The 12465-nt window shown below is 42.9% G+C and overlaps 2 protein-coding genes across 4 annotated transcripts in view; one reads left to right on the forward strand and one right to left on the reverse strand.

The window, feature by feature from the left end:
* TBCD (tubulin folding cofactor D) overlaps nt 1-12465 on the forward strand; it is a 129600-nt gene that overhangs the window by 116484 nt on the left and 651 nt on the right. Inside the window, exons 36-39 of one of the 3 annotated variants that reach the window (XM_055722629.1) lie at nt 4261-4350; nt 5346-5433; nt 7296-7405; nt 10322-10804. In XM_055722629.1, the coding sequence (XP_055578604.1) occupies nt 4261-4350; nt 5346-5433; nt 7296-7405; nt 10322-10442 (409 nt within the window). In that variant the 3' untranslated portion in view covers nt 10443-10804. Of the gene's footprint in view, nt 1-4260; nt 4351-5345; nt 5434-7295; nt 7406-10321; nt 10805-12465 lie in introns of those variants that run through there. The other 2 variants (XM_055722637.1, XM_055722620.1) reach the window with 2 other exon arrangements.
* The window catches only part of B3GNTL1 (UDP-GlcNAc:betaGal beta-1,3-N-acetylglucosaminyltransferase like 1), a 132735-nt gene continuing 128662 nt past the window's right edge, over nt 8393-12465 (reverse strand). Inside the window, exon 13 of the mRNA XM_055722655.1 lies at nt 8393-10721. The gene's annotated coding sequence lies outside the window, so the exon portion shown is untranslated. The remainder of the gene's footprint in view (nt 10722-12465) is intronic.

Genomic DNA, 12465 nt, shown 5'->3' on the forward strand with positions numbered 1-12465 from the left:
ACCTGGGGATGAAACATCAGCATTCCTTGGGGTGTTTGGCTCCCATTTCATCTCCTTCCCTAGTTTTTTACCACATTAGCCTGAGTGGAGTTTTAGCAAGGGAACTTGGGTTGCAGGATGTTTGGCATCAGGATTATGCTTATACCAGCTACTTTAATCAACTGTCATGTTATAAAGAAGGATTTGCAAGTGTATTTTCAATTTTCAGATGGATATTGTGCACTATCCTGGACCGTTTTGTTCTATTAAAACATCAGCTGTCCAGAGCAGGTAATATCCTACTCTGCTTAATTTAAACAGGATTAATAGCTGCTGGCTGAATTAGTTTGCCACTCCTCAGGAGCTCCGTGCTCCCGTTAAAGCTCATTGCCACATGGTGTCACTCCTACCCCGCAGAGGTGTAACCTGCGCTGTGTGCCTGCGCCTCGCGCTGCAGCTCCAGGTAGGGGACACGCAGCCCGGCGTTCCTGGTGTGCCTGGCGTGCCTGGTACCTAGCTCCCGGCGTGCCTGGTACCTAGCTCCCGGCGTGCCTGGTACCTAGCTCCCGGCGTGCCTGGTACCTAGCTCCCGGCGTGCCTGGTACCTAGCTCCTGGCGTGCCTGGTACCTAGCTCCCGGCGTGCCTGGTACCTGGCGTTCCTGGCACAGTGTTGCAGGTGAACTTCAGCACTGGGGACGCTCCCCTTATGGCCAGTCTTGTCACCTCCGTGTGGGAGGGTGGGTCAACCACTGGCTGTTTCTCCTCTGTTACCACCATTTGGATGCTCGTGGTTAAAGGGAGAGTTATTTGTCCTGGTGGGTCATTCCTCTGCCAGGGTCCCGCTGAACGTCCCGGTGGGGAAGCGGTGTAGGGTGAATACCCGTCCAGTGGGGTTTGGAGTGAAGCCACTCCAGTGTCACCAGGACAGTCAAAAGGCTATCAGAAGCAGCTTTACTTCGTTGTGCTATGGCTTGTTTTGAATCTTTAGTGTGAAGAGCAAAGCCCTGCCTGCCATTTTTCAGGGTGTTACTTCCTACTGGTCTTAAGCTGGTGTAAAGCTGCATGTCCAGCGCAAGAGGTTCCCCCTCCCGGGAACAGGCAGGAATGGTTTGTATCGCTGCGTGATGAATGGCATTAGAGAACTGTTCCAGGTTAAAAATACCCTTCTCCCAGTAAAATTCAGCTTGAGGTAGTTCCTCAATCTGTCCTGCTGTGTGCTCACAAATTGTGCCAGAATAAGGAGGGAAGCAGTGCTGGTGGGGGAGGGGAACCTTTCCTCCTGGCAGCAGTGCAGGCGTACGATGGCCTGAAGCTGTTGTGAAAGCTCAGCATCCTTCACCTGTGATTCCCACCCTGCCCTGCCTGTCCCCCGCCCCAAACAGGGCGGCAGTTTGTAGTTGAAATGTCATTTCTTCTCTGTGGTGGCACAACCCAAACCCTCCTGGTTTCATTTTGCTGCACGCTGTGAATTTGTGCAGCCGTTTCCATAATGCTGTAGGGAGAGCTCGTGGGTTGGAGAGACCGCGGGTGGCAAAGGCCGGCATGCTTGAAACAGAGCCGTGTCAATAAATATTGGGCTCTTTTAAACTCACCAGCAGCTACACTTAAAAGATAGTGGTGACTGTCAGCTCCCTGCTGGCAGTGGGACAAGGGATAGGGAGAATAAAGGAGAAGGAACCGAAGCTGCTTGCAAAACTGGCACTGGAGCATTACTTTCTGGGTACGGGTCTGGAGCTGGAGTCATTCTGCTGGTCTCATGAGTGAGCGACCACCATGGACGCTCCGTTTGCCAAGAGCCCGGGTGGGTTGCTAGTTCCATGGAAAGGACGGTAAGATCAGCCTCGTACTGGGTACGATATGAACGGCATAGCCTTCGAGTGACAGTTCAGGATCTGATGCTTTCTGGACTAACACGTAAAAGTGGTGTTTCTCTGTGTGTATGTATTTTACAAAACAAGTGTTTGTGCATTGTATATGAACAATATTGATTTGGTGATCTCGCAGGGTTTTCAGATGGTATGTGTCCCCACGGATCCCTGACTAACAATTTCTGTGTATTCCATGCTCCCACGGAATTTGTTAACAGCAATTACACTGCTACAGCATAATAAACTATAAAGGGCAGAGGAGGGGGCGGTGGCTGTCCTCTGGCTCCAGGGCCAGCCCGGCGGTGGCGGCTGGACGGCCGAAGCTCGGTTCACCTTTAGGAGGAACAAGCCCGCACCGTTTTGCAGGACAGCGTGCGCCCAATTTACATAACGTAAAGGCTTTAGACTGATCCCTTTTCCCCAGGCGCCGGCTCTTGTTTCTGCTGGCATTGTGCCCACACAGGAGAAGGAATTTTCTCAATTTCCTTTCAAGAGGCCAAGCTATTTGAGTCGTTTGAGATCACACATAGGTTAGGTTTAGTTATTACAAATGTGAAATTGGCAAATGACAGAAAGGAAAGTGCATCTGTTTTAAACACAAAATGCTGCACATAAGGTTAGGTGTATTAAATTTATTCCAGATGCTCTTGTTCCAATTGGCCTCTTTGTTCCTGTACTTCTCAGCGATGTCCCTGTTGTTCAACCGATTTAAATCTCACCTAATTCGCTCTATTGCCGTTGTTCTGTGCTGAAAGCCAGGCATGCATTGCAGGTATTGTAATTAGTTGTCCACACAATGTCTTTGTGTAATTGGGGGTGGGAGGAGGAGAAATTTCACCAAGGTAGGAAAAAATATACCTCCTTTTAATATTAAGAGAGCAGATACGCTCTTCCCTTGTCTACCTAGAGACATGGATGTCTGTGGATGCACACGCGCTCTCGCATGCGGATGCCTGTCGTTCTCATCATGTGTCTCCTACGTGTGTGCTTCCCGTACGCTGCATGTGGAAGCGGTGATGTGACCGCAGGCAGCGGATTGCAAGGAACTTTATCAGCATCTGGTGGAGGTATTTGAAATCAGCCTTCCCCAGATTCTTGGTCCTGAAAGCGCCTATCAACTCTGAAAATTTCTTATGAAGCCTCAAGATGAACACTGAAAACCTGGCAGTTTTCTTCCTCTTTTTGTGTGCTTTTTCTGGACCATATTGAGCCAGCCGTAGGCAGCGTTCTTTAGCTTAATGGTTCCATGGTTTGTTGTCCAGGTTTTTTAATCAAGTCAATATTTGCCAGTATTTTGTTAAGAATTTTTGAGAAGTAATTAAAACCCACTAACTCTTTTCTGGAAGACTGTCTATAACGAGGTGCATTAACTTAACAAAACATTTTGTCACTCCTATAAACATCTTGTTTTAAACATTCTGGTTTTCAGCAGATGACACTAGACAGCTTTTTTGAGTAGTTTTTATCCACAGCTTTGAATCATGGTAGCAGAAAATAAACGTTACTATTTTTGCTTTCAGCTTTCCATACACAATGCAGTGAGGTTTCCAAAATATGCAGTCTAGAAGTAATTGTGCTTACTAGGCAAACATGAAATAGTTTCTTTTGCATCTATGGCACTTCAGCTTTGAATGTCGCAAGAAAAAGATTAAATAATTTGAACTGAAATAAAAGCAATATTCCCTCTTCTCTTTAATAGATCCTTGGAATATACTAACAATACTTGTGTTTGTATGGGTGTCTGGGAATGAGCTGTGAGAATCACGTTTCCCACACTGTGTGGAAAAAGAAAAGAATTTGCTAAATATATTTAAAGATGGATTCATGACTCGTACACACAACAGAACTGTAAGCCCTGTGTTTAATTACGTTGTCTGGAATCACTGAAGGAATTTGGGCTATGAAATGGTTGCGTATTTAAGAACAACATCCATCCCCTTTTATGTAAAGTTTTGTTGAAGGCCTTAAGGACTGACCGCGGTGATACATCAGCTAAGTAATTTTTGTTTGGCTATAAAATCTTTTCATTCCTGACACCGTATTGCTGATCACACCACGCTTTGCTGTAAACACAGGCCATGGCTGGCCAGTTATCATGCCTATGCTGAATCAGTTTGGATAACTAGTTCATTCCTCAGCATACAGGTAGCAGCAATGTAAATAATGAATAGTCATTTATTCCATTCAGTTTAAAAAAAAAAAGAAAAAAAGGGCCAAACATGGTGGCCAAGCTCACTGTGTCTTTACCAAAGGCCACCTAAAGCAGGGCGTGCTGTTGTGGAAGGAGCCAGTACTGCTCTGTGTTGTGGTTTTCCTCCTTTGGATGGTAATTTGGCATCTTTGCAATCATTAATTGTGTTTAAAATTCTAGTGAAATCTATTGCTCATCTTCTTTTTTTTTCCCATTTTCAGCCACCCCTTTGCAGTGAAGTTATTTTCCCTTTGTAAAGAAGAAATCAAAAGATCCAAAGATGTCCGGAAGCTTCGCTCCAGCATAGGAGTGTGAGTTGGTGAAATAAAATAGCCTTTTCTCTGCTCATAAAAAGTAAAGAAAATGTAAATTACCAGCTGTAACAGCTAGATCCATGTCCTGTGTAATAGAAATGAAAAATGCACACAGATAGGTGTAATAGGAGGTTGTCAGAGTCGTATTTGTGGGTGGTTGGAGTGAAAACATGAAGGATCTGATGAAATTAAACTACTTTTATTCTTAAGATTACTTAGGGTATGTTATTCTTACTGGTAATTCTTACAGATGCAGTGAATCATTTCCTTTTTGTTTGTAGAGAGCTCGACTCATGCCAATGCAAAATGTATAAAATATGCAAAATCCATTAGATCTTGTACGTGCACTGGAAATTGCTGAACGTTCTTGCACCATTCCTGGCTGCAGGGTGAAAGCCCGCAGCGCAGGCAGCAGGGGCGGCAAACCAAACCCAAAACCGCACCGGGAAGGGTGACGTGGGGTGAGGGGAGGAGGGAAAACACCAGCCGGAGCATTGCAAGGCAGTGTAAGGGTTTGTGGGCAGCAACCTGGCAAAATTATTCGGGTATAACAATGGCAGGCAGTGGTTTTATTGACTTCCGTATCACTTACTGGTCACGTTTTCAGGGTGTACGAAAGCCTAAACTGAGGTGCAGCCCATGTTTCCCTCATCGTCTCTCCTGCAGCGCTGCCCCGCCGTGTGCAGCCGGCCCAGGCTCTCGTCTGTGAGAGCCTGAGTCACACGTGGGTTTTAGCGCAGACTTTGGTGCTGCCGGTGAGGAGCTTTAAGCCGTATTTGTCCTTGGCATAGATGTGTGGCATCTCAGTAACCCTGCAGGATTTTGGTGCGCTTACCCGCCGTGTTTGCTTTCCCACAGCACTTAGAGCTGAGATTTCCTGGGGGCAGCAAAGTTTGCCCTCCCGCCCTTTTTTCTGGTACACGTCATTCTGATCCTCAAAATGTACTTTTGCAGTTCTAACACAAGATCTATTTATTTCTTATGTCTTCTAGGTTTTGTGGCCTGATTCAATTTCAAGGAGACATGAGAGAGAAAGTTTTCTTCCAGTTGTTTCTCCTCCTTTGCCATCCGTTTCCTGTAGTAAGTATTGCAGACATGGCATATTTATCACATGTATTATTTTAAATACTTTACAAGTAAAAACTAATTCAAAGTGCATGAAAGCAGCATTTTTAACAGATATTCATGTATAGAAGAGGTTTTATTTCTCAAGGGTCAGCTATCTGCAACGCTGCCACCTGAAAAGGCTAATGGATGCTTGCAGCGTGCCTGGCTGTTCCACTTGCCGATTTTCCACCTTCTGTCCTTACTGTTTTAAATTAGAAGCAATTTAGGTGCCTCAGTCATTTGTTTCTTTTACACAGCACCCAGCCCAGGGAAGATTTGTTCACCGTTTAGGGCTTGAAAGCGCCAATCAGATAAGTTACTGTTAGTGTTGTGATATTTCTGATAGTAGCAACACAATAGTAATTCTGGTTCGAGAAAAAATATATTTGTTCCTTTTGTCAGGTGGGATGAAAACTTGTGCAATGCAGGAAGGTTTATCAGAAGTTTACCTTGTTGATATAATGCACTGAAACAGAGCATAAACCCCCGAGTTATAACTTCTGAGTATGTGTAAGAGGAGATCATATGTGAGATACTACTATCTTAGGCCTTTAACATTTTTGTTGACTTAGTAAGGTTTGGAGTTTTTTTCACTCTACAAAACCTGGGAGCCACAACTCGCAGCTGCTGTGACAGCCGGACACCAGTGGCAGCTTGCAGTGGCTCCGGGGTCAGCACTGGGGTTTCACCGGGAACATTTGTGGATGTTCCGGTGCGGATGTGAGGATCCGCTGCCTCCGCTGCCACTGGTGGCCGCCAAGCTGCGTCTATAGTCGAGTGGGGGAGCAGAAACAAAGGCTGTCAGAGGTAATTGCAGCCCATGGGGTCTTAAAAGTGGCTCGAGAACGCATTGAATAGCCTGGTGTTGGGCCAATGCAAACCAACGCTGTTTATTCTAACACCGTTTACTTTTGCCTATTGCTTTTTGTTAAGGTTGAAATCAAACGGTACTCGGCAAAGTTGGATACTTCAGATTTTTATTCCAACTGTTCCCATGTTGTGTGTACTTGCTACACGAGGAACTGTTTGCAGGAAGGGCACACTGTAAGAACCGAAGAGAGATCATTTCAATTTCATGGGTTTTTGGTACTTTACATCATAAATATATTTTGGTTTTACAAATGGGTCAGTTTAGTTTGGCACTGCTGCTTCAGAAAAAACCCTGGAATTTCTTTGCCTTCCTTTGGTTATCACCAGGCTTTCTTGAAACACCAAACCAGGATTTGTCTCTGTTGCAATTTTGCTGTCTGACATGTAGTGTGTTCCTATACATTGTACTTCAGAAACCAGCCTCGCTCGCTTTTTCTGTGCGCACTCCAGCATTGCTGCTGAACAGCGCTCTGGGAAAAATGCTGCTGGAAACCAGAGTGTAAAAACCTGATGTTACTCACATTATCATCTATCTCCCAACAGTTTTTATTAAGAGTTTCTTTGACTCTTCCACTGTCCAGGCTGGGAAGTCTGAGCCCACAGCAACCAAAGTTAGAGCCAGACTTTGGCTCAGAGTCATTTCAAGAAAAGAAACGTTTCTGTTGGGCCAGTCTCAAACATTTGTGCCCTGTGAGGGACAGAGCTGTCACCTTTTTAATCTGAAATCCTGCAAAAGTGGAGTGAAAATATACCAGATGTAGTAGCGGGAATTTCCTTGAGGTACAGAGATGACGTCTCTTCCTGCAGCAAATCGCTGGCAGGGGCAGGAACAGAGCGTCGCTCTGAGCATTACAAAGCGCCCACCATAAAATGATGGTCAGCGTGAGGAACCAGTACTGGCACTGGGCTCTTCCATCCAGGACTCTGGATACTTCACTAAAGCTTCCTCGGCCTCTTCCCCGTAGGTCCGGAAGACAACGGCCAGTCAGGTTTACGAGATGTTGATAACCTACAGCGACGTGGTGGATCCTGCCGTTATGGATGAGGTCATGACTATACTCAGCGATACCAACTGGTGAGTGAGTGAATTTGTTGCCAGACAGTAATAAGAGCTGAAATTGTGTTTGTACCGCAGAAGTTAAAGGAACGTTGATGCCTTTGAAAGCTGATGGCAAGGATGCTGTAAGAAACAATGGTGTAGTTTTAGCTATTCATTGCTTCTAGGCCAAAAAGCATTGCTGAAAGGAATTCTTCTGTTCTAAAGAACCATCCAGTATATTGTCCCACTGGAAGCCGTGTGTATAAAATCACCACTAGATAAGGTAAAATATCCATGTTTTTCTAACAACTTAAAAAGGGAGGAAATCTTGGAAATTCTCCATGAAACAGAGAGAGACTGTGCTGTGCAAACAGTCGGATGTCAACTGCACAGACAGTTTCTTGGCATTTATAAGCACTGGCAGGATTTGGGGAAAGGAAGGATCTTTGCAGGCTGGAAAACAACAGCATTAGCAGAACAGCTCAAATCTCCCATGAAATGTAATGACTCAAAATGCTACAAATATTGTATTCGAGCAAATATTTTGACTTGAACAGTTCAGATGTTTCCCAAGCATATGACTGCATGAATTCAACAACCGCTTTGATTCATTTTTTTACCTGCTGTTACCTGTCATGTTAGCTCCTTGCTTGGGCGGGGGGAACAGGGTCCGTCCTTCGCCAGCAAGACTCAGCGAGCAGCAAAGGGCGTTCTGGGGCGGGAGGAACCTGTTCCGTCGGCACCCTTGGAGTGACAGGAGGGGACACTCACCATGGTCTTGGCACTAGTTTATTCTCTTTCTGCGAATTTTAGCATTATGTGTTACAGTCACTTGGAAAAGTTTATAAAAGACTTGTGCCTCAGATATTTGAGAAAATACGGCATTTTAAGATACTAATTAGTTTATTAGTTTTGCTGCCATGTTAAACGTTTTTCCTTGTAAGAGTTGACGGTCATAGGTCTACTAGCCCAGCACCCTGCCTCAAACAGTAGTCAAAGTTAATACATGAGAACAGACAGATATAAAAAAAAATATGATTTATTTAGTCATTATATTAAATGGCTTTTTGTCTTCATTGACATTTCATGGAAATAAATGTATCTAGCTATGTTTAAAGAACAAATACACCTTAAGGCTGTGGTTTACATTTTTTCAGACTGCAGGCTTACGTTATTTAACTGTTAATTACTTTCCAGTTCATTTCTGCGCTGAGCTTAAATAATTTTATATTTGGGAAAAGAAAACTAAGTTTGTCATTGTAAGCAGTGGCTGCTGCTATTCTGAATTTTCCAGCTCAGAATTAGAATAACTGTCTCAGATTTGAAGAACTGGTTATCAACAATTCTGCCTGTTGTTAAAATTACTTATTTAGTGTGATTCAGTGCTCGCTTATGAAACCTGAATTTAAGAGCAGGCTTGCTCAGAAGTTACATAAAGAATTTGTTAACAGAAACAATTGAATAGGCTTGGATTACTGCCGTCACACAGGGATGTTTACAATACCAAAATTAGAAGCGGTACACACCAAATTGCTACAGAAAGAGCGGTGGTAGCACAGTTCTGCTCATAAATGGGTTACTAAACCAAAGCAAAATAGTTGTAAAAACCACTTCAGAAAAATAAATATTGTGTTTTCACGTTGTCATTTTTAAGGTGTGACTGGCTGCCTGTTTTATTGTCTTAGCTCAGGACTTGCTCTGAGTTCCCTGTTGCCATATGCCCATTGCACTAAGATTAAAGATGAAGAGCTAGTTTACTTAAAACTTGTTTTATCGTGGTAGGCTTGAACTGTTTACAAAGGAAGAGGTTTGAAGTCATTGCGAAGTGTCAGCGAGAGCGGCTTGTTCTTCTCAAGCTCTCCCAGTGCCAAAGCAATCGTAGTAAATTCTGAATTACAATAAGCATTAACATCCGGAAGCCAAATGAGAATTTGTATTTGGGGAAGACTATAATTACTGGCATATGCATATTTGTTCGTTGTTGAAACTATAGACAGTTTATGATTATATAATTCAGAGTTAAAAGAATTACTTTATATAAGTTTTGTTTAGCTACAGGAAGGTTTCCAGTATTAAATATGATAAATTGTCCAAGGTGTCAGAAAACCAGAAGTTAAGATTATTTCTAACTTGCCCTTTATGCTTTCTCTCTGCGGTTTTGAACTCTGTTTACGTGCTAAGAGTTACATTTTTAAATAGCACATTTATAGTTTTTGTACACTGTTACATGTACAAAATCAGGTACAGTTACATACAAGTAACATTACAGTTACTTAAGAAAAGCAAAATAAATCTACTGTAAATGGTGAATAATATTTGGCAGTCTCCAGTCCCACAGCATTCCAGTTAGTGGTAGATTTTTACAACATGCAAAAGAATGTTGTCTGTATGGATTTTTGGCATTTAGGGGCTTTTTGTAACTGACAGTTCTTGAGGAAATTACCTCATCGACATGATACTACTTCAGAAACTTTTTAAAAGGCTCACAAGTTTTAGGTCTGGATTTTCTGTTTCAGGAGAAGGCTTCTTTAGATTGTAGAATGTTCTCCAAATCCACTGGCATTTATTTTAATTCTTGACGTGAAGTAGTCTTAAACAAAAAAGGAGCTGTAGCTTTAAATAAAAAATTAGTGAATGGGTTGTATGAATAAGTGGGGATTTTTTGAATACAAAAGCCTAAAGGAATTGTCTTGGACATTTTACTAGTAACGGGTCACTTGTGGAAGATCTGGTGTATGTTTATGGTTTATCTGGCTTCAGGTGGTACAAAAATGTTACATTATCCTTAAAATGTGACACACCCCAAAAACTTCTAAGATTTGAAACCTACGTGAAAGAACAGACGCGTACATAGCCATATAATAACAAAATGGATAGCTTAAGAAGTTGTATGTATGTAGCTAACCTCGGGGTTTTATTTCTGAATTAACTGGAAAATACTTCCTCATGCAGGGAAGCTGAATTGCCAGTAGTACGAGAGAAACGCAACTGCCTCTGTGATCTCATGAAAGTGCCCAAACCGCAGCTGGTATCCAAGGTGAAGTACGGAAATGTGCTCCGGGGGGGTCTGTAAATACCACAGGAACGATCAGTTGTTCCCCCAAGCCTGCCGGGAACTTCTGTGCAACAGCTGCGGTTCTGCGCCGGTTCCTGAACGTACCCGTGTGCACCAGGAGGAACGGCCTCACAGCTAACTCCAGAATAGATGGAATTGCTGAAACTGTTGGCTTAAGCCCTTCCACTCTCCTTTCTTGAAACCATTCCAGGCTTGCAGTGTGACATCTTACTCAAACAAAATGCAGGAATTAAATAATGCAGTACAGATGTTTCAAAAACTGCTCGTCTGCCCTTTCTGGGGAAAGAAAAAGGGATTAAAAATTCCCCGTCAATTTCAACAGCAGAATTATAACCTGAGATGTTGTGCAAACCACAGAATTCTAACGCTGCCTAAGAGGAAGAATATAATCTAAAAGCTATACGTTCATAGGATGACAGACAACTTAGCCATATGTAGGTCCCATTTCATTTTAATGCAGATAGTTTGGAATTGCCCATCTGCTCAGTATTGCAGAAGTACAGAATTTTTCAAGGGGTTCTGAGAGGTTCCTTTCCTCTCTGTCCAAAGATAAGGAGGCTGAATTATTACTGGTTTAGAGAACATGTGTTAACATGACAATTCACAAAGAAAAATTATTTTTGGGTATGCAAGAGAAGGTGGAAGTGCTTGATGATCCAAGGCTTCTTCCCTGGCATCACAGGCACCCACAGCATATAACCTATTCTGTAAACTGATTAAGCTTAAAACCAGTGGTATATTAACTTGCTCTTGGGCTTTGTGATTTTTATTGTTGTTTTAGGAAGGTTTTGTTCTTTGTAATTATTTTAGAATGCAGAAACATCACCCATGCAGTTGTCTTTCCTAAGCTTTTCCTAATTGGGAAATACCTTCCTTTTCTGAAATACTTGAACACCATTATTTTTGTGACTAGAATTATGCAATGTTGCCCTGCACAGTTCCACTTCAGAACTGCCGTAGCATTTTTCACAGCTGCAGCATCTGGGGCTGAAAGCCACCAAGTCTTTTCTCCTGCACGGCCGCTGAGGGTGACCTTGGCTAATGGTGTTTTTAAACTGCCGGCTGCACTGGCTGGCTGGGATGTGACTGTGCGAGTCCTTGAGGTCAGCCAGTTCCTCCTGTGTAATAGTCTCATCATCCCTTACACTGAAGGTGCTTCCTGCTGTAAGTAGATCCTATATTTTCCTGAGTTGTCATTGATATAAATATATATATCTTTAAAAAATTGGTCAGAAGACTAATACTCAAGACATCCATGAATAGCCTTCAAAGACACCCTGCTGCCCCCATGGCAGTTTCTTTACCCATTTTCCAGTTTTTACCGTCATGTCTGCAGGTTTCTGCTTTTAGTAAGTTTTAAGAAACCTGTAACTAACATTTCTGCCATTCTGGAAAACAAGAATCTGAACCTCTCACCCATACAAGGAATTGGCTTTAGAGCAAAAATTGACCTGAGCAGTGCTGTTTTCTAGTCAACTAAAAGAAATTTTATGTTCAAATTAAAGATGTTACAAGATGAACTCCCTGATCTCAAAAAAACTTACTTGTTCCTTAGTTTTCTCCTCATTTTTCAGTCTCCAATAATTATCTCCCAATGTAAACAAAATAATAAGAAACAGCCAAATACATGTATCGGTATTTCAGATGGAACTGTCACAAGCAGTATTATGTGCAATCTGGAAGTTACGTGCTGATTCTGGAATTTTACCTTTTTTCTCCTCTTTTAACATAAACAAATAGTATAACTGTTAGCAAAAAGAGTTAAGCCTGCGCCTGCCCTGAGAACTGCTGGAGTTCACTGTGAAGGCGATACTGAACGCCAAGGACTCCACAGCTGCCCAGCTGTCCCTAGCAGCAGCCAGGCTGTGCTCACACAAGAGCGCACAACACTGCTTTTCCTCGAGAGCTCACATATCCTCAGAGCAGCGGAGAAACAACTGAGAAAGCCAAGCCTAACATTATGAAAAGGTGAAAGAAATGGATTTCAGCTGAAATCAACACTTACCCTTCCTTTAAAACT

This window comes from Falco cherrug, chromosome 1, assembly GCF_023634085.1.
Source record: "Falco cherrug isolate bFalChe1 chromosome 1, bFalChe1.pri, whole genome shotgun sequence".
Classification (NCBI taxonomy): Eukaryota; Metazoa; Chordata; class Aves; order Falconiformes; family Falconidae; genus Falco; species Falco cherrug.